The sequence below is a fragment of the Balaenoptera musculus genome, chromosome 1 (assembly GCF_009873245.2).
Source record: "Balaenoptera musculus isolate JJ_BM4_2016_0621 chromosome 1, mBalMus1.pri.v3, whole genome shotgun sequence".
Lineage (NCBI taxonomy): Eukaryota > Metazoa > Chordata > Mammalia > Artiodactyla > Balaenopteridae > Balaenoptera > Balaenoptera musculus.
Genome location: NC_045785.1, coordinates 25,022,889 through 25,041,754, shown reverse-complemented (window position 1 = coordinate 25,041,754; position 18,866 = coordinate 25,022,889). Strand labels below are relative to the sequence as shown.

General features: G+C 56.2%; 1 protein-coding gene across 5 annotated transcripts in view; it reads left to right on the top strand.

The window, feature by feature from the left end:
- COL16A1 (collagen type XVI alpha 1 chain) overlaps positions 1–16,207 on the top strand; it is a 50,950-nt gene extending 34,743 nt beyond the window's left edge. For all 5 annotated transcript variants that reach the window (XM_036866219.1, XM_036866209.1, XM_036866196.1 and 2 more), the window contains 21 exons: positions 89–142; positions 695–748; positions 2,237–2,281; positions 2,392–2,445; positions 2,737–2,772; positions 3,127–3,189; positions 5,634–5,705; positions 5,917–5,970; positions 6,632–6,676; positions 6,882–6,926; positions 7,244–7,297; positions 7,725–7,778; positions 9,811–9,861; positions 10,219–10,308; positions 11,806–11,841; positions 12,421–12,465; positions 13,342–13,530; positions 13,894–13,960; positions 14,701–14,877; positions 15,058–15,135; positions 15,867–16,207. In XM_036866219.1, the coding sequence (XP_036722114.1) occupies positions 89–142; positions 695–748; positions 2,237–2,281; positions 2,392–2,445; positions 2,737–2,772; positions 3,127–3,189; positions 5,634–5,705; positions 5,917–5,970; positions 6,632–6,676; positions 6,882–6,926; positions 7,244–7,297; positions 7,725–7,778; positions 9,811–9,861; positions 10,219–10,308; positions 11,806–11,841; positions 12,421–12,465; positions 13,342–13,530; positions 13,894–13,960; positions 14,701–14,877; positions 15,058–15,135; positions 15,867–16,069 (1,566 nt within the window). In that variant the 3' untranslated portion in view covers positions 16,070–16,207. The remainder of the gene's footprint in view (positions 1–88; positions 143–694; positions 749–2,236; positions 2,282–2,391; positions 2,446–2,736; positions 2,773–3,126; positions 3,190–5,633; positions 5,706–5,916; positions 5,971–6,631; positions 6,677–6,881; positions 6,927–7,243; positions 7,298–7,724; positions 7,779–9,810; positions 9,862–10,218; positions 10,309–11,805; positions 11,842–12,420; positions 12,466–13,341; positions 13,531–13,893; positions 13,961–14,700; positions 14,878–15,057; positions 15,136–15,866) is intronic.
- The last annotated feature ends 2,659 nt before the right edge of the window (positions 16,208–18,866 follow it).

Here is an 18,866-nt window from a genome sequence, read left to right as displayed (position 1 = left end):
AGACCGTCGGGCCTTGGCCGCCCTCACAGCCAGGGATGGGGACAGAAATGTTGGGGGGCTGGTCCATCATGTCTCCCTTTCTTTGCAGGGTCCTCCAGGGCAACCTGGCTACCCAGGTGCCATGGGCCCCCCGGGGCTGCCTGTGAGTAAGGGGAGCCGGGTCTGGGGTTACCCGAGCCGTGGGGTGGTGATCAGGACCAGCCAGGCTTGGGCATCCTCAGCGGGCTCCCTCCTTTCCGAGCATTTCAGCTGGTGTCTCTGCCAGGCTGTCTGTCCAGAGCAGCCCCCACCCCATAAGCCCCCTTGGTAGTGGAGCTTGGCCTCCCTCTCCGCGTTGGGGGGCCCACCACAGTCGCTGCACATCAAGGGCCAGACTCTCAGAGCACCCGGAGCCTCCCAGACTAGGAGAGGACAGAGGTCTGCCTCCCCGGGGGCGGGGGAGAGTTGGGGAGATCCAGCGGAGGCGCCTGGTAGGTGGACGTGACCCCCGTTCCACTGAGTGGCGGTGGGAGGCCGCAGAGGCGCCCCCGCTCCGCTCCGGGAGCAGCCCACCCCTCTGGCCCCCCAGCCTCGTCCGGGGCGCCTTCTGCGTCTAAGTGCCAGTCTGTGTGCCTGCTGCAGTCTCCACCCCTCGCATCGGCGCCGTGGCAGGCGGACCACGGGGCTAATTCCCTCTCTCTTTGCTGCCTGTCAGGGCATCAAGGGGGAGCGCGGCTACGCGGGTTCCCCGGGAGAGAAGGGAGAATCGGTGAGTGCGGGAGGGCAGCTCCCTCCGCGGGGGGAGGGGGGGGAGGGGAGGAAGGGCTTCAAATGGCCGGTCCCTGTCCGCCGCCTGGAGAGCTCACAAGCCGCCCCTGAAAGGGAGACGTGACCCCGGCCTCCCGGCCCCCTGACTCGCTCCAGCTGCGTCTCAAGCAGTCAGCGCTGCCCGCTGGTTGCTGCGGGGGCGGAAGCTGCGAGGAGGAGAATCCCGGCAGGTTTCGTGGAGAGCGGCGGAGGGGCCACCTGGGGGCAGGGGGCCAGAGTCAGCGGGCAGGGGACCTCCTCCCTCCCCCCACAACGCCCACAGGCCGGAGAGCCAGGCCCCCCACACTGAGCACAGGAGCTGGGACCGTCATCAGATGGGGACACCGAGGCTCACGAAGTGACATGGCTTACACAGGGTCCTGCAGCTAGTGAATTAGGGCCGAGCCTGGACTTGAACCCAAGTCTGTGACAAACCTCCCAAGTCTTTTGTCTTACCTTCCCCCTCGCACATGCTGATGAGGCCCCGGTGGGATGCAGCAAACCCCACTGTGCATTTATTCAATAACAAATCTTTCTCGTGGGCCTTCTGGGTGCCAGGCTCTGTTCTGAGGATGCCTTGGTGGATAAAACAGGCAGTTGAACCCTTGGTCCTCAGGGAGCTCACGTTCCAGTGGGCCAGGTAGATAACAGATGAGTAAACAGCTACATGTAAATTATGAGAGGTAGGACCGGTGGAGAAAATCAAGCTGGGTAAGGAGCTGGAACCATGAACAGGAAGCATTAGACAGAGGGTCAGGGAGGCCTCTCTGAGGGGGTGGCATTTGAGCTGAGCCCTGAATGGAGCTGCGGGGGTGTGTAGGAGCACAGACAACCAGCACATGGTTGTCTGTGCTGGCGAATCCCAGAGGGAGAAGCCATGGGTGAGGGTACCTCAGGGACAGATTCGAGCCATCGAATGATTTGGTAAGGTTTCAAGAGACCTAGAAATGGTGGGGGATGGTGGGCATCCTAGGTAGAGGAGACAGTTGTGCAAATGCCCAGTGGTATGACTGTATAGTGTTCAGGGAACTGCAGTCTGGCCAAGCCAGGCAGAAGATAAGAAAAGGAGAGGGAACTGAAGCAGGGAAGGGTGGTTGGTATCAGATCACAGGATGCCTCAAAACCCAGCATTCAGTTGGCAGAGGGGAGCCATGGAGGATGTTGGAGCAAGAGAGTATTATAATCAGAGCTGTGTTGAAGCAGAGGAGATGGCAGCCTCTTGCTGGCTGGATTAGAGCAAACCAAGAGATGGCAGAACTAGTTAAGAGGCTGGTTCAGTAGCTCAGGCAAGGGAAGGGAAGCCTGAACAGACCAGGGAGAAGAATCCTGCAGCTTAGAGGGGCGTCCCACCACGTCCCTGCCTCTGCTCTGTGCCCCGTCCCCTGCCCCATACCCTGATCTCCCGCCTGCCCCAGTCAGAGTGACCGATTCTGCTCCTTTTTGTCACCAGGGCCCACCAGGATCTGAAGGCCTCCCAGGTCCCGCAGGCCCAGCAGTGAGTGGGGAAGGGGACAGGGAGATGTGGACATGGGGATCCCTGATCCTGCCCTGGGGTCTGGGGACAGGAAGGTTGGGTTCTAGATGCATTGTTCTCTGTGGTGACAGGGTCCCCGAGGAGAGCGAGGACCCCAAGGGAACTTGGGTGAGAAAGGTGACCAGGTGAGTGGTGGCAGGGACCTATCTAGCTGTCCTCCCCCGATGGTCACCCTCATGTACGGGACGGGGTGGGGGAGGGGGCGCAGTGACCAGCTCTAGCCTCCCACCCCCCACCATCCTTGAGTTGTAACCTCTCACCTCGTGCCCAGAGCCTCACCTGCTGGCCATTTGGGGCAGAGTGGAGGACAAGGCCCGTGACTTGAGGCAGCCTCACGCTGTCATTCTTTCCACCTGGGTAGCCAGGCAGGAGAGAGAGGGTGGCACAGCAAACTGTCCCTTGCTTTCTTCCCCTAGGGATTTCAAGGCCAGCCAGGCTTTCCAGGCCCACCGGTGAGTGCACACACAAAGCCAGCTCTGTCCGATGTGATCCCATCTGTGAGGGGCAGGCCTGGCCAGGCCAGGCTGGGTGAGGGTGGGCCTAGGGAGGGGAGGGAAGAGGCACGGGAAGAACAGAGGAATGGCCTGGGTGGCCAGGCCTGATTCCAGGAGCCAGGACCTGGAGAGCAGGGCCTCCTGGGTGGGCCCCAGCCCAGCCGCCCAGCCAGACGTAATGCTCCTGGGTGGTGTTTCTGGGAAGTCAAAACGCATCACATTAACAGTGGTGAAGCACACCCAGGAGGAAGAAGGAAGGGGAGCTGCTTTCCAGCCCCGCTTTCATTCCTGCCTGCTTCTTTGTTGATTTAGGGTCCTCCTGGATTCCCAGGCAAAGCTGGAGCACCTGGCCCACCTGGCCCCCAAGCGGAGAAGGTGAGCAGGACCCCAAGTTGGCCACAGTCACAGCTCTGAGCCATCAGAAATTCAAGGACTAATTCAGTTACATCAAGGGTGGGCAAAGAGACCTCCAGGATGAGCCCAGCAACTGCTGTAGGGCAACAGGGCCGGGGCAGACCAGTGGGCCCCTAGGGCTGACAGCTGGGCCCAGGATGCCCACTGGCCTCTGTGCCGCCGAGGTTCCCACCCAATGGGAGAGCATGGGGGGGGGGGAGGCAGAGGGGTGTAGTGAGAGGTGGGCCACTAGATGCGACAGGCCAGCCCCGGCCAGCTGCAGCTCCTCCAGGGGAGGGCAAGGAGTTGAGGGAAGGAGGGAAGCACGTCCAAGACTGGGCACCCTGGGCCCTTCAGCAGGAGGAGGTCTGGGTATTTGCCTTCTGGGTCTGACAACAGCAGGAAAGGGGAATGGGCCTCCTGGGAAGCCATGCTCAGGGTGTCCCCAAGGGCCAGAGAGGGCAGGCGTGGCCTGTGACCTGGTGACAAGGGTGGGAAGGAGCAGCAGCTGGGGAGCCCCTGCACTGGCCGCCCCTGGGTTTGGCTAGATAAACTTTGGGACTAGCTCTGCCTTGCTCTGGAGGCTGACATCCTTGTCTCAGCCCATCCTCTGGGCTCTCCAGATGTGACAGGTGGGCAGTGTAATGAGGCCCCAAATTGACTTCTAAGCTTGGGGTAGGGGGATCATAGCCCACAGGGAGGGGCAGGAGATCTGCAGCTTCTTGGGGAGCCTCTTTCCTCTGAAAGCTGGAAAGGACTTCTAGAAGGGCCACCTTGGTCTAGGTTCTCACTGTTCAGGTGAGGAAATGAAGCCCAGAGAGGCTGAGGGCATCCCAGGGATGCACAGGGAGACAGTGACGGAGCTGAGACTTCCCTCCCAGCTCGGGAGAACCCTCAAGCCCCTGGCTGCGTCCCCCCACCCCAGAGCCGGCACCTATCAGCTATGGTTGAGGCAGTGGCGGGTGCCACCTCCCTTCCCTTCTCTGTGGGGCACCTGAGTGGCGGCCCCTGCCAGAGTCTTCCGTGCTGCCTCTGTGCCCGAGGCTGCTTGCTCTCCTTAGGCCGGTCATTGCAGAGACTCCCAAACCTCTGGCCAGCGGTTCTCCATCCTGACTCCCTGTGGGGCTGCCATTTCCTGGGGCTGTGCTGACCCCTCCTGGTAGCTGGCGGCATGGCAATGCCACCCTGAGCCCTTTTCCCCCCCTCTGTGGGGTCTCTAGCTGGATCCCTTCCCCTTGGTGACCCCCACAGCCACTGCGCCAGGGCAGCCTCACTCTCCCCACTGGGGAAATGCTGCCGCCTCCCCACTTAGGTACCTGCCTCCCCCTCTCTTCTCCGATAAACATTTGAATTCACACGTTCGCTCTCATCATTCCCCTGCTTTGAACCATCAGTGGCTCCCCAGTGCCCGTAGTGGTGTTTTTCAGACTTTATTTTGTAGTCCCCAAGGCTTTTTGTCACACAAAATCTCATATGAACGCTCAATCTATAAAACAGATGCAAGTGGAGCTGCTCTGGCTAAGGCAAGGGTAGGGGTCCTGGAGTCCCACCCCCTTGGCCTCCACTTTGTGCCCCCAGCCCCTCCAGGCTCCTCCAGGAACCCCCAGGCCCTGAGAAGTACAGTTTGAAAACTAACGATCTGTTTGATAAAATCTAGTACAGGGTTTCAGGGCCCTCCTCCAGCCTCCTCTCCGCCCCCCCCCCCCACCACATCACACGGGCTCCCCAGACACCCCAGCTAGACCAAGCATGTGAACACCTCCCAATCTTTATCCTTCTCTGAAGTCCTCTGTGGCATGCCCTTTTCTCCTAAACCTACCCAAATCCCAGCCGTCCTTCAGAGCCCAGCACCTGCTAACTCTCCTGTGACACTTTCCCTGCCCCCGACCAGAGTGAGCTGCTCCCTCTCCTCAACTCCCAGGGCCCCTTTCTCACACAAGGCACCTAGACTGTTGCAATGCCCGTGATGGTCCTGGGCCTGTGACTCTCGCTGGACCGTGAGCTCCTCGAGGACAGCGCCCACCCTTTTTCCATCTGGGGGAACCAGAGGCCACGTAGTGCTTGGCACCTGGCTGGGGTCAACGTGAACTGAATGTGTGCCCTCACTTCAGCCCACATTACCGAGCACCCACCAGGCCAGTCCTTGGTCAGCCCTGAGGAGGGCGCTGGACCCAGTAGGCTCTGTCTCTTCCTCGTGGAGCAGTGCAGAAAGGCGGATGCTTGGCAGATGAAGACAGATTTTCTTGGGGGAGGGGTGTGTGCGATACAGCCAGTTAGGCCAGAACCGAGCTGGGGTTCGGAGCCAGCTGTCCTGACTTCCAGTAGTCACCGGGCCCCGTGGCCGGGGTCTCTTCTCCTGCCGGTGTGTGTCAGGGGGATGGAGGGGGGCAAGGCCCCGCTGACTTTGCTGGGGGGCTCATTTCCAGGGCAGTGAAGGGATTCGAGGTCCATCAGGCCTGCCTGGTCCCCCTGGACCACCAGGATCTCCCGGGATTCAGGTGAGCATGTGCGCGCTTAGCCTGACAGGTGTGTGTGTGTGAGTATGTGTGTGTGCTCATGCACGCATGTGTGTGTGTCTGTGTGTGTGTTTTAGGGGTGGGAGTTGGGTGAGGGGTGGAGGGGGTGAAGAGGGTGGAGGGGCTGGGTTAGGCCTCCCACCTCCTAGGGCTCCAGCACAGGCGTGCAGGAATGCCTTTTTCCCATTTCCAGGGCCCTGCCGGTCTGGATGGTCTGGATGGGAAGGACGGCAAGCCTGGCGTGAGGGTGAGATGGTGGGCCCAGGAGGGCACCCCTTCCTTCTCCTTCCTTCTCCAAGAGCCAAAGTCAAGGGAACCCTGATGAAGGGAATTGAATTCCACTGCCCCACACCTCTTCCAGGAGGTGCCCCACCTTCCCTCGGTCGGCCTCTCACCATACCCCACTTCTCTGATGGCACCAGAGCCCCCTGGTTTCTCTGTTCTCCCAGTTGCCTTAACCAGGTTGGATGAGCTGGGTCTCACCAAAGGCAGGCAGTGAAGGGAATAAATTTATACCCAGAAACTCAATCAGCTGAAGAAACTAGGCTGGGTGTCAGAAAGAATAGGCTGCAGACAGGGAAGGACTTGAGTGTCCCTGGCTCCTTGGATCTGATTTTTCTGGGGCATCTGAAAAGGATGGGGCCATGGCAAAGGGCAGAGCATCAAGGTCAACCCCCTTCTGTACCCAAAAGAAGGAAAACTGAGGTTCAGAAAGGGACCGGGATTCACTCGGAATGCATAGCCAGTCAGAGGCTGAGCCCGGCTTGGAATCTTCCCTGTGCCCCATGCGACAATCCCTCCATCCTTGGAGAGCTGGGGGAGGGGCTGGAGAAAGGGGGAGACTGATGAATGAGTGGGTACAAGCTGGACAAAGCTCTTGTCTCAGTGCCCCTGGTCTCTTTCCCTAGGGGGACCCTGGTCCTGCTGGCCCCCCCGGACTCATGGGACCCCCGGTAAGTTGAGCTGCAGGAAGGAGCTGGGAGCTGGGAGGTTCCAAAGCTGGCAGGTGCCCTGATGGGTGGGGCAGCTCAAATCCACATCCCCTGTGGACATGTTATGACTTTGGATGGATTTGACTTGTCTAACCTGAGGAAAGAGGAGTGGGAAGTGGCCTCTGCATGAGGTGAGGGACGTGGCAGCTCCTGCTTTTTCTTCCAGGGCTTCAAGGGAAAACCGGGCCATCCCGGCCTCCCAGGACTGAAGGTAAGGGCCTGGTGACTTCTGCCAACTGGGTTTTCTCGGCTTTTCTCAAGGTCTGACCCCGGGCAGTTGTGGCAGTCTAGCCGGAGTGGAGTGCCACCTGACCCTTGGCTAAGATGCCATCCCAGCATCCAGGCCTTCTGAGGCCACCCGTGCCTGGCCGACTGGGTTGGGGCTTTGCCATCTGCCAGCCCGAGGGCATCAGAGGTCCCCTGGCCAAAGCCGGGGCATGTGGCAGGACTCCTCTGATGTGGGGTCAGCTTGGGGTGTGGGAGCCAAATGGAGGTCTGGTGAGCCTCAGTTACCCCTCTCTCCTGCAGGGTGACTGTGGAAAGCCTGGTCCCCCGGGCAGCAGTGGACGCCCCGGAGCAGAGGTAAGGGCCTGGGGCCTATGCGTGCTGCCTTTAAACAGCCCTTGGGTTCTGCTGAGTCCAGGACGCAGCCACTGCCTCCCCCTTCGCTGGCAAAGTGGCAGCCTCCTCTCCTTGCCTTCTGGGGGAGGTTTTGCCCAACACTGCACATCTTGACCTTCCTCCTCTTAAGTATATAACCGGTTTTCTCTCCCTACGGGCTATTGGGTCATTAACCCATAAAGGCCTGGGCTCTACCTTCCCCCTCCAGCCATACTCATGGGCAGTGCTGGTCCCCTGTCCCCGGAAGGCTTAGGCCTAGAGGCCCGGGCTCAGCGCAGCTCTTCTGGCCATTGGTGTTCCACCTGCTGTGCTCAGCGTTCTCCTACCTCACAGTCTGTGTGTGTAAGTCTGTTTCTGTGTTGTTTCTTCCTCTTTCTCCCTCCTGCAGGGTGAGCCTGGTGCCATGGGACCCCAGGGAAGACCTGGCCCCCCTGGACACATTGTGAGTTAATCTGTTTTCCTCTCTGTCTCTGTGAGAGTTCAGACTGTGTTGGGCTGGGTGGTGGTGGGCAAGCTGGTGATGACCCAAAAGAACTGACCGCAGCAGCAGTGCCAGCCGTGTAGAGCAGTAAGGGGCTCTGGGCGCACCCATCCAGCGGTTCCCCGGCTTTTCGCCATCTTCTTATTTTCTGGGCACATTCGAGTTTGCTTATCAAACAAAGATCATTCAGTTATTCAACAAGTAATTATTGAGCACCTGCTCCATACCAGGCACTGTTCCAAGCCCTGGGCTACGGTGATGAGTGAGATAGACAAGGTCCCCTGATCCCAGAGCTTCCACACAGGCACAACAAACAGATTAACGCGGAAGGATCAGGCGGTGATGTGCTGTCATAGGGAGGGCCTGGGAGGCGACTTTACGGGAAAAGTGGCCTTTGAGCAGAGGCCCGAATGACAAGACGGAGCCAGATGTCGAGCAGTCTGGTGGAAGAGCATCCCGGCAGGGGTGCATCTGCTGCAAAGGGCCTGAGGCAGGGAGGGCTTGGGGAGCCCCAGAGTCAGCGTGGCGGGAGTGGAGTCCGAGGAGGGTGTGAGTGGGAACGGGAAAGCTGAGCTGGGAGAGGACGTGATGCAGATGGTGGAGGACCTCGGGGGCATGGGGAGGAGGGGGAGGGCGCGCAAATGACAGCAGAGGTATCAGCGGAGGGATGATGGCGGTGGAGCTGGTGGCAGTGGACAGATCCCGCAAGTGTCTGGAGGTAGATAGAGGACTTGCTCATGACCTGGATGGGGAGGGGGCAGGAGGCGGTAGAAGGAGAGGAATCAAGGGTGACTCCTGTTCGGCTTGGGCAGCTGGGTGAGTGGGTGGTGTATTTACTGAGAAAGGGTGACTTGCAGAGGATGTTTATTAAGCAATAATGGCTTTCCCGTCCACTTTACTCATCTGTAACACAGATGACTGCCAGTGGGCGCCTTTGATCAGTGTGACCATGTCGAGCTGGTGGGATTCCAGAGAGCCCTATTGAGGCTGGCTGTACACTTTCCAGAAGGCTTTTGGAAATGTTAAGAATAGTGCAGAACCCCAAAAAAGGAATTCTCGGGTCCTCCTCACTATTTTTATGGATCTCAAGGTGTCCAGAGACCTTGGATTGGGGACCCCAGGTCTAGCCCTGTCCCCTCCATGTTACAGATGAAAGAAGGAATCACACACTCTGAATTGTGTCCACATCGGAGACCCCCTGGGGGGTTGGGGCTGTGCAGGGTTCCTCTTCCCACCTCTGTCCATCCAGCCCAGCCCCCTGCTGTGTGCCAGTCCCAGTGCTGGACATTCCTGCCTTAGGAGGCTTGAGATGAGTAGAACAGAGCCTGTGCCTCTGGAACTTTCCATCTGGGAGCATGGAGGGAAGTGCTCTGAGAGAGACCTGGGTGCCCTGGGGTTCAGAGAAAGTGTAGCTCTGACCACCAGGGCGGTGACATTTGAGCTGAGCCTCAGGGGCAGGATGTGGAGAGATGGGGCAGGCCGGAGCCCTCCTGCGTGTTTCAGACTCATGGCCCTCCAGCGGTAGGTGAGCGGCAGGAGACCAGGGAGCTTGGGGCTTCTCTGCGAGGACGTTGGAGTTGGTGCTGAGCCCTTGCCCCTCACCCCTGCTGCGCAGAGGAAAGCTCCTGGTCTCTGCTCTTCCCAGAGAACAGAAGGAAGGCGGCAGGGGGTGGGGGGGAACTCAGAAGACACCCAGGCCCACGTACCATGTACTTTACGCCCTCTGCACTTGGCTCTGGCTCCCAGATCATCCCCTCCGTGCAGGCCCCAGAGGTACCACTCGGCCTGCGGCAGGCATGAGGGTCTTGTGTGTTCAGGGCCCCCCAGGCCTCAGCTCTGGCGCAGGTCAAATGCAAGAGCAGAAGGAGGGTTCGGGGAAGAGAATGGAGCAGTCATAACAAGGTTAAGGCGTGTTCTTGCTGTTGGTCCTTCGCTGCCTCCGGGGCCTTATTACTGGAGCCTCTTTCCATCCCACTGACTTGGCTCTCTTTAGGGGCCCCCGGGGTCTCCAGGCCAACCAGGCCCAGCTGGGATCTATGCAGTGGTGAGTGGCGTGCTCCCCTTGTCCCTCCCTCCCAGGAGTTTGGCCCTGCTCTGCTGCAGGCTCCTCGCAAAGGGAGCCGGGTGGGGTGGGGGGTGAGGGCTGGAGAGCAGCGTGTCCCCAGCCCCCCTCCTTCCCTGGCATCGGCCTCTCCTGCGTCCAGACATCTCCCTCACTGGCCTGTCATGAAGACCTTTGGAGAAGCCTGGAGGCCATCCCAGGGCCCTTCCCCAAGTTCAGGCAGCGCCACCTCCCCGTGTGCGGCCTTAGGGTGGGGGCCATGGTCCCTGGCGCACAGTGTCTGCCTCTGGCTGCGTGGGGTTCACTCTTCCCTCTCACCATCCCTGTCTTTTTCCCTAGGGCCCGAAAGGAGACCGAGGATCCACTGGAGAAAGGGGCCTTTCAGGTCTTCCGGGCCAGCCTGGTCCCCCTGGACACCCTGGCCCCCCGGTAAGACCCTACATCTTGTGGCACAGCCCGGGGGAAAGGGCTAGTGGGCTTTGTCAGTTGCGTGCAGCCCTGCACTTCCGGGGTCTCCAGGGAAGGAGAGGCATTTAGCACGGACGATGGCAGCTCGGAGATTGTGCCTGAGGATCATGTCCTATTTGGAAAAAAGGACAAGCTGTACAAGCCAGCACTGGGCCGACCACACAGCCGACCGCTGCTTCCCGCCAGGCACCGCTGTACAGATCCCCCCACTAGGTGTCGGACAGGGGAGACTGGCCCCTGTTCCACCCCCGCCCCCTCCCCAGGGGAACTTGTTGGTAACCACAGAAAACCTGTAAATGTCAGGCACCAGAAACACTGTGCTACTGCTGGAGCTCTTGCAACAGCTCAGAAACCGCTCCTTAGTTTCAGCTAGAGTTTATACTAAGAGCTGTGATATATTGGTCACTGACAATGTGCTGAATGGTGACCTACGTGCTTGACATTTTGTCATTTAATCTGTACCGCAACCCTATTTAGTAGGTCTGATTGTCCCCATTTTACAGATGAGGAAACCAGGGCTCAGCAAGGTTAAGTAGGTTGTCCAGAGTCACACAGCTAGTGAGTGGAAGAGGCTGCCTGACTCCAGAACTTGTGTCCGGAGCCACTCTGCGACACTTTCTCTTTCAAAGATTCCAGACGGGTGGCCACATCAGGTGGAACTGACTGCCAGTCTCAGGGATGAAAAATCTCCCCGGGGACTGAGGCAGGGACCCAGGTCTCCTAGCCCCCAGGTCAGGGTGTTTTCCACCCAAGCAGACTTCCTTCTGGGGAGCAGTAGCAATGCCCCTGGGGCTGGTGCCCTGGAATGGGGCGGATGACTGTAGCCCATGCAGGAGTAATCGGTCGGCCCATCTGCCAAGAGGGCCGAGCCTTGCCTCCCACTCATCTGATTCCTGCTGCGGACCCCGGGCAGGCAGGTCCCGCCAACCCTCCATCCCTCCTGCCTACAGGCTCAGGAGCCTCCAGGGTCCCCGGATGAATCTGCCAGTTGCCTTGCAATCACAGATTCCTCTTCCCCAGCATCCCACTAGAAATGGGCAGGGCCCTGGAGGCAGCCTCTCCTGTTTTGGGGAGGGAGCAGACACTGAGGCTGCCCTGGCCGATCTCTGGGACCTCATCAAGGCCAGAGATTCAGAGTTCACACCTTCATTCAGCAAACATTGAACATACACTCAGGGCCAGGGAATGTGCGAGACGCCAGGATCTCAAGCAAAGAGCAGGGCAGGCGCAGTCTGCTCTTCCCCCATAGAGCTCAGTCAGTGGGGCGGCCGGGAGCAGGCTGGAGGGTGGGGTGGGGTCTGAGATTCCACAGCCTGTGCCTAGAGTGTCGGGGGGAGGTGGGGAGGATCGTGACTCCTTGGTGGAACTGGGTCTGGCCATGCCTGGTGGGCGAGGTGAGGCATGAAATGCCAAGCTGGGTTGGCACTCACCACAGCTCCATTGCTCTCTACTCCCCAGGGTGAACCTGGTGCAGATGGTGCAGCTGGCAAAGAGGTACCGTTGTGCTGGGCTTCTCCTTTTCTCTTGGGGATGCTTCTTCTTGCTCTTAGCTTTGCCCTGACCCCTCTTCATTCATTCAGTAAATGCTCCCTGTATGCACAGACTATCTCTGGACAGATACACAGGAAACCAGGGCCCTTGTTATTCTGGGGAGAGGGATTGGGGACTAGGGGAGAAGGATGAGAGTGAGCCTTGTTTTTCACTCTTTTTTTTTTTTTTTACCATATACTTGGTCAAAAAGAGTCAATAATAATAATAATACTCCAAATAAACATTTCTTGGGCACCAACTCTAGCCAGGCCCTACCTTTCATTCTGATTTCTCACCTCTTTTTGTCTGTGACAAGAAACCCAACCAACACGATCATACATGGCCACACCCCAGGAACATGAGTCTCCCTTCCAGATGTCCCCGCTCTTGCTGGCAGGGAGGTTGGCATCCTTTCTCACACAGAGCCCAGTGGACACGGCCTGGGGACCTAACACTGTGGGAGGTCCTTTCACGGCACCTGTCTTTCCTGGACAGCTTGGAGACGCTGCCCAGACTTGATCCCTGACTTTTGCTTTCTTCTAGGGACCCCCTGGAAAACAGGGAATCTACGGACCCCCTGGTCCAAAGGTGAGTGGGCACTGGCCGGGTTTGAGAGGAGAAGCTCATGAGTTGATTAAGCCCAACTCTAAGCTCTGACTTTAGCCATGGAGAGGAGACACAGGAAGGCCAGTGGGCAGGGAAAAAAATGGGCAGAACTTGGAGCAACCTCGTCTCTGACAACTTCTCACGTGGGGCTGTTCCAAGGTTCATTCACTCCTGATTGATTGATTCATTCATTCATTCTGCGAGCATCCTCTTGGCCTTGCTTACCCGCCAGGCCCTCTGTCCTAGCCTTGGGCAAACAGAGGTCCCTGAACAATAGGTGCCCACTTAGTCCAGTCACACTTACACTGGAGCGTGGCAGGTTTTACCGAAGAAGATTAGACGTAGCACCATGGGATCAGAGGGAGGGAGCAATCAGCTCAGCCTGGGGCGTCAGGGAGGCTGCACAGAGAACAGGGACATTTCAGCTGAGTAGGAGGAGTGCACCGCAGAGAGAGGAGGGGAAGGCAGTCCAGGCAGGGAGGACTAAGACACATGGCCGAGTCAGAATTATAACCAGGGAGGTGTGGCTGGAGGTGCAACTGAGGCTGGAGAAGATGTGGTCAGGACCGCATCATGAATGGCCTTGAATGCTTGGCCAAGGAATTCGACCTTTATCCTGAGGGCAGTTGGGAGCCATGAGAATTTCTAAGTAGGGAGTAACGACATGAAAACTGTCCTTTAGAAGGACTGCTTTGGGGGCAGCGACATGGGGCAACCTGTCAAGATCCTGTGGCCACAGTCCAGAGGGAGACGCTGGGGGCCAGGTAGGGGGCTGAAGACAGGAGCAGATTGCTGAGACATCATGAGGGAGGCTTGACAGTACTCGGCAATGCTGGACTGTGCTTCCTGTCCTTGTAGGGTGACCTGGGACCTTCCGGGCAGAAGGGCCAGGCAGGGGAGAAGGGAAGAGCTGGCATGCCTGGCGGGCCTGGCAAGAGTGGCTCCATGGGACCTTCTGGGCCGCCGGGTCCTGCAGGAGAGAGAGGCCACCCTGGATCTCCGGGACCTGCAGGGAGCCCTGGTCTGCCCGGGGTACCTGGCTCCATGGTAAGGCGGGGAGGCTGGCAGCCATGGGCACTGGCCCACAGAGCAGGCATGCGGGGTAGAGCGTGGACCATTTTAGAAGCTCTTGCTGACATTCTACAGGAAAGAGCATGAGCCCCTTATAGATGGTTCTTAACTGTGTGGGCGAGTTGAGGGGATTGGGGACCCTTTCCCCAGAAAAATGCACTGACTCGCGAAATGTTTTGTACCACTTTAGGGGGTTAGGACAGTGGGTTAAGTATCTGTGGGAGGCTCCTGGGACCCTTGCCTCCCTTCCCATCCTTTACTTCCATGAAGTCCATCCCCAGGGGAGATGAGCCCCAGGCTTGGAAGTATAATTGAGGCAGGTTTCTTCTCTTTCCTCAGGGAGACATGGTGAATTATGATGAAATCAAGAGGTTCATCAGACAAGAGATCATTAAAATGTTTGATGGTAACTGGCAGCCGGCTGGGTGGCAGTGGGTGCTGCTCGCCCTTCCCAGCTGCTTCTCCACCCCGCCCCGGCCTCCTTTTCCTTAAAGCTCAATATCCTCCTCCCCCCCACTCCTACTTACCTTGCTCTCCCACTTACAGGCATATGTTCTATTAGGCTTCAGCCTTTCCTGTCACCTGCTCAGTTCAGAGACAGAATGATTCCCTTCTGCCCTCCCCAAGCCCCCACTGGAGCAGAGGAGACAGCCGAGAAAATTGATATCAAATGAGTCGCATAGAGTGAGCTCTAAATAAAGGGGCAAGCAGCAGCTCTAAGAAGGCTGCTGTGGTTTCATTTTAAGCTTTTTTTCCTGTTCATTTGTTTGTCCAAAATTGACAGGCTAGGGACTGGGGAAAACATGGACCTTTCCAGAAGGGGCTAGACATCTTGCTTGGGAAGCAGACCTTGAATGCCAAGCAAGGAGTCTGGACTTTATTCTGAAGCCAGTGGTGAACTCAGGAAGGCCATTGGAGAAGAGAGATGCTGTAATCAGATCTGTGCTTCAGGAAGCTCACGGTCGAGAGCGAGGTGGGGCTAGGGCACAGGAGACCACTTAAGAGATCCACCCACACGTTCCTTGCTCTGACATCCCTCTGAAGAAAGGCTGTCTTGGATTCCATGCTGGGGGCCTGTCTGTAGCATCTGCAGTCGTTCTGAGTCCCTGGGGGCGCCCTGTGACCTGTCCCCGTCCTTTCTTACAGAGAGGATGGCTTACTACACCTCCAGGATGCAGTTTCCCATGGAGATGGCAGCAGCTCCGGGACGACCAGGGCCCCCAGGGAAGGACGGTCCCCCGGGCCGGCCAGGTGCCCCGGGATCACCTGGGCTCCCTGGTCAGATTGGCAGAGAAGGTCGGCAGGGCTTGCCCGGGTTGAGAGGTAGGTCTGCCGTCCGGTTACTGAGGTGCATACCTAGCTCTTGGGGGCAAACACGAGCATTGCATGAGGTCTGTTGTGAATATGGCATTTGCATGTATACGTGTGTTTCAAATAATCCTACTGGGTGTGTCATTGCTCTACTTGGGGATGGGGCCTCTTATTTTATTTCTTTTGTTCCAGGATTGCCTGGTACCAAAGGTGAAAAGGGAGACATTGGTGTTGGCATTGCAGGAGAAGTTGGTCTCCCCGGCCCCCCAGGTAGGAAAAGCCAGCCTTTGAGACCATGAATCTGGAGCAGTTGAGATCGCCTTTCTTTATGTTCCTTCTATAACATAATTGTGTAGAACCTGAAGTAACCACAGGCCTATCAACCATCATTTAGAGTAATGCCACTGCATGTAAGATACTCTACGAGGGCGTGTGTGTGAGTGTGCGTGGGGAGGGGGGCGGGTGTTGGGGATGCGGTGGAAGACCCAGTGCCTGCCCTCAAGTCCTAACCTGGGCTAGCACCACGCAGTGGAAGAGAGCTGGATGTGGTGGGGCCAGGGAATGCAAGTCCAGGTCCTGCTCATCCTCTTACTGGTTCTGTGACCTTGACGAGCCTAAGAGAGAAATGACTAAAGCTTGATAGCCTGGCTCTGAGATGTAGCTTCACCACTTACCAGGTGGGTGACCTCTTTGAGCCTGTGTCCTCGTCTCCAAAATGAGAAAATAGTTTCTTTCTCATGGAATTGTTGTGAAGATTCAATGAATAATGCAGAAAAAGCACTTGCCTCGTGCCTGGCACGTGGAAACTCTGAATAAAACTAGCCAGTAGTATTATTGTTATCGTTAAACTAATGTAAGGATCAGATCAGGTCTTCATGAAAATATGGTGTAACCGGAGAAATATTTATCAAATGTAAGGTATTATTTACCATGACTATTATTTTTTCTTTTCTTGTGATCTGGGTTTCCTGATTTTCCTTCTCTGACTCCTTCCTCCCTAGGTCCTCAAGGTCCTCCAGGATACGGCAAGATGGGTGCAACTGGGCCGATGGGCCAGCAAGGCATTCCTGGCATCCCTGGGCCCCCAGGCTCCATGGGCCCGCCGGGCAAGGCCGGCCACTGTAGCCCCTCTGACTGCTTTGGGGCCATGCCAATGGAGCAACAGTACCCACCCATGAAAAACATGAAGGGGCCTTTTGGCTGAAATCACCATTTCCATCAGATGAAGGACTCCATTGGGAACACATGGCTAAAACTTATAGGATTCTGGATGGGTTGTGAATGTTTTGGGTTTTTAATTGCTATTAATATTTTTTTATCAATAAACAAAGAAACAAAACTATCTGCAATCTCACTTCCAGTGGGGCTTCTCTGGGGCTGCAACTGCATCTCCCTGTCATCCTCCTCTTGTCACTTGGTCCCAGGGTCAAAAGAGGGCATTTCCTTCATCGTCTGTGGTCAACCAGTCAAGCTGTGGGATGCTGCTGTATAGGGGGCCCCCAGCTCAGCTCTCCTCTCCAGATACTTCTGAGTCAACCTTTGGGCCTCTGGACCGTGTGTCCTATCCTTCATGGCACACTTCTCCAAGTCAGAGACGGGGCATGGCTCAGCCTCTTCCCATGGGTGAGCCAAAGGCGGGTTTGAAGACCCTGCTTGCAGCTCATAAAGGCCCCTCCCTATTTGCTTCCCTAAAGAAACCAGTGTTTGGTACCCCACCCACCTCTTCTTGGGTGTGACCCAAAGCCAATCCAGGTGCCCCTTGGGAACTGCCACTTGCTGCTGAGGTGCATTCATCTGCCTGGCGGCACCTCCAAGCATGCACGGTCTCTTCTTGCTGCTCCAGTAATTCCATGATTAGGAAGCCTGTGCAAACAGGAGGAACGATAGGCCGCAGCCCCTGGCCCAGGCAACGAGGGACTGCTGCTTCTCCAGGAAATGACATGGAAACTCCTGCCTGTACCAGTGCATGGCCCTGTCACCAGCTCTCCTGGACAGCGCATGACATCTTTTGTTATTCTTTGTCAATCTAGCTCATGTGGTGCTTTTCCTGTACCTCTTAGTCTAGGCCTTCAGAAACAGATTGCATCAGTGCAAAGGGGTCATGGGCAAGCCACGATCAGATCTGAATTCATTGTCCTCAAAGTCCACTGGGACTTTGGTGATCTATCTGCTGCCTCCTTCTCCATATGTAAAAAGGCTAGGAAGAAAAAGAAAAAAAGACAGCAAGTTGAATATTACAGAAACGTTCTATCTCAAGCTTCTTCCTTTTCTGCTTTTCAGATCTCTTGTCCTGATGGGCTGGTTGCTCTGTAAGAAATCAACAGGGCACATCCAGAGGGACTTCCAAAGAAAGCCTTTTTACTGGCCCCAGCTTTCTGGAAGGTTTATTCAAGTTGGATAAACTTCAAAGGGATCACAGAGCAGGCTGAGAAATATACCCAGAGTCCAGATGCTTATCCAAACTGCCTGAAGCCTTCAAACTGGCCGTAAAATCTCTCCTGAGCTGGCGTTTCCAGCACAGTTTTGAAAATTCCCTTCTCCCATTGAGCCCCAAACACCAAGAGCTTTTCAGAACCTTTGCTCTGTTTTTCTTCCTGCCAGGAGCAGAGGTGTGCCGATGGCCAGGGAAATGCAATCAGGCAGACTCCTGAGTATGCCAAGTGCCTCACATGATGTTTCTAGATAAAGGAGGAGCCAATTCTTATTTTATCTCTCACCAGCAATTCTCAGTTAACCCTGATTCTAACATAAAACATTAAAAAGCAAACTCCTCCTCTTTGCATTGAAGTAGCAGCCAGTTTTGGACAGCGGATGAGGACAGATGTTAAAGTGCTCCCATTGGAAGGCCAGCTTCCTTTCCACCCAGTCTGTGAAGCACTAACCGATGATGGGCCTCATGATAAGGAGCACGTTGGTGTGAATAGAAAGAAAGGGAAGCAAGGACCAGCTGTTGAATTGAGCAGGTTGGCTTTGAAGGCCAGAGGGGGAAAATCGCTATGAGGAAACATCAAACTCAAGCCCTCTGAGGACCACCAGGGAACCGATCCTTACAGAGTAAATGATGTTTTCTTCACTTTTCTTCTTGAGTCAAATTCATACTACTCTTAGGGGGTTCTGCGACAGGCTAGGTTTAAGCTTTCATGATTTGAGTGTTTGTCTCCCTGGAGTTTGAAATTGCTGTATTCTCTTGGACCATGAAGAACCAGATGGAAAGCTGAATTTTATAGTCTCTGTTACCGTGGTCAGCAAAAAAAAAAAAAAAAAAAAATCCATGGATTTTGCTGGTAAGTTCAGGAGCTGGGTAAGCTTTTAGAGAAAGGGAGGAGGGGTGCACCCCTTCCCCTCCTTTCAGGCAGCTCTCTCACTTTCCCGCCTGTCTTCATTTCTTAGTGTATTTATTCCAGGCTTTGAAGGCAACACACAGATCATTCAGATTGGCAATATCTAACTTGATGAGTCCATTTCATCCTTCTACTTTGTGCTCGGAACTGTACCAGGCTCTGGGGATTCAGAGGCAAACTAGACAGATAGGATCCCCCCCTCCACAGTGTCTAGGGGGAGAGCAGAGAGTTAAACAAGCAGTTACAATAACGTGGGATGATGGGGCAGTACCAGGCGCCAGGGGAGTACAGAGCTGAGAGACCTAACCTTGTCTAGACAGAGGTCTATGTAGGCAGAGGGAACAGCACATGTCAAGGTCCAGAGATGACTGAGGACAGCACGCTGAGTGATGAGAGACAGTGCATGTGGTTGGAATGTGGAGTGAGAGCGGGAGAGACATGGGAAGCAAGGGTTTCACGTGAGGCTGTGTCGAGCCAGGTTTGCCTAACAGGGAACTCTTAATTTGAGAAACCCTCTGCTCTGTAAGATGCAGAAAAGGCTGCTGCATGTTTATTCTGCAGAGAAAAACTCCCGAATTTGATGCTTTCTGGAATTTGTCTTCTTTTCTGTCATAATATTTTTCCCTGTCACAGAACTCAACAGAATCTATTTAGACTCTT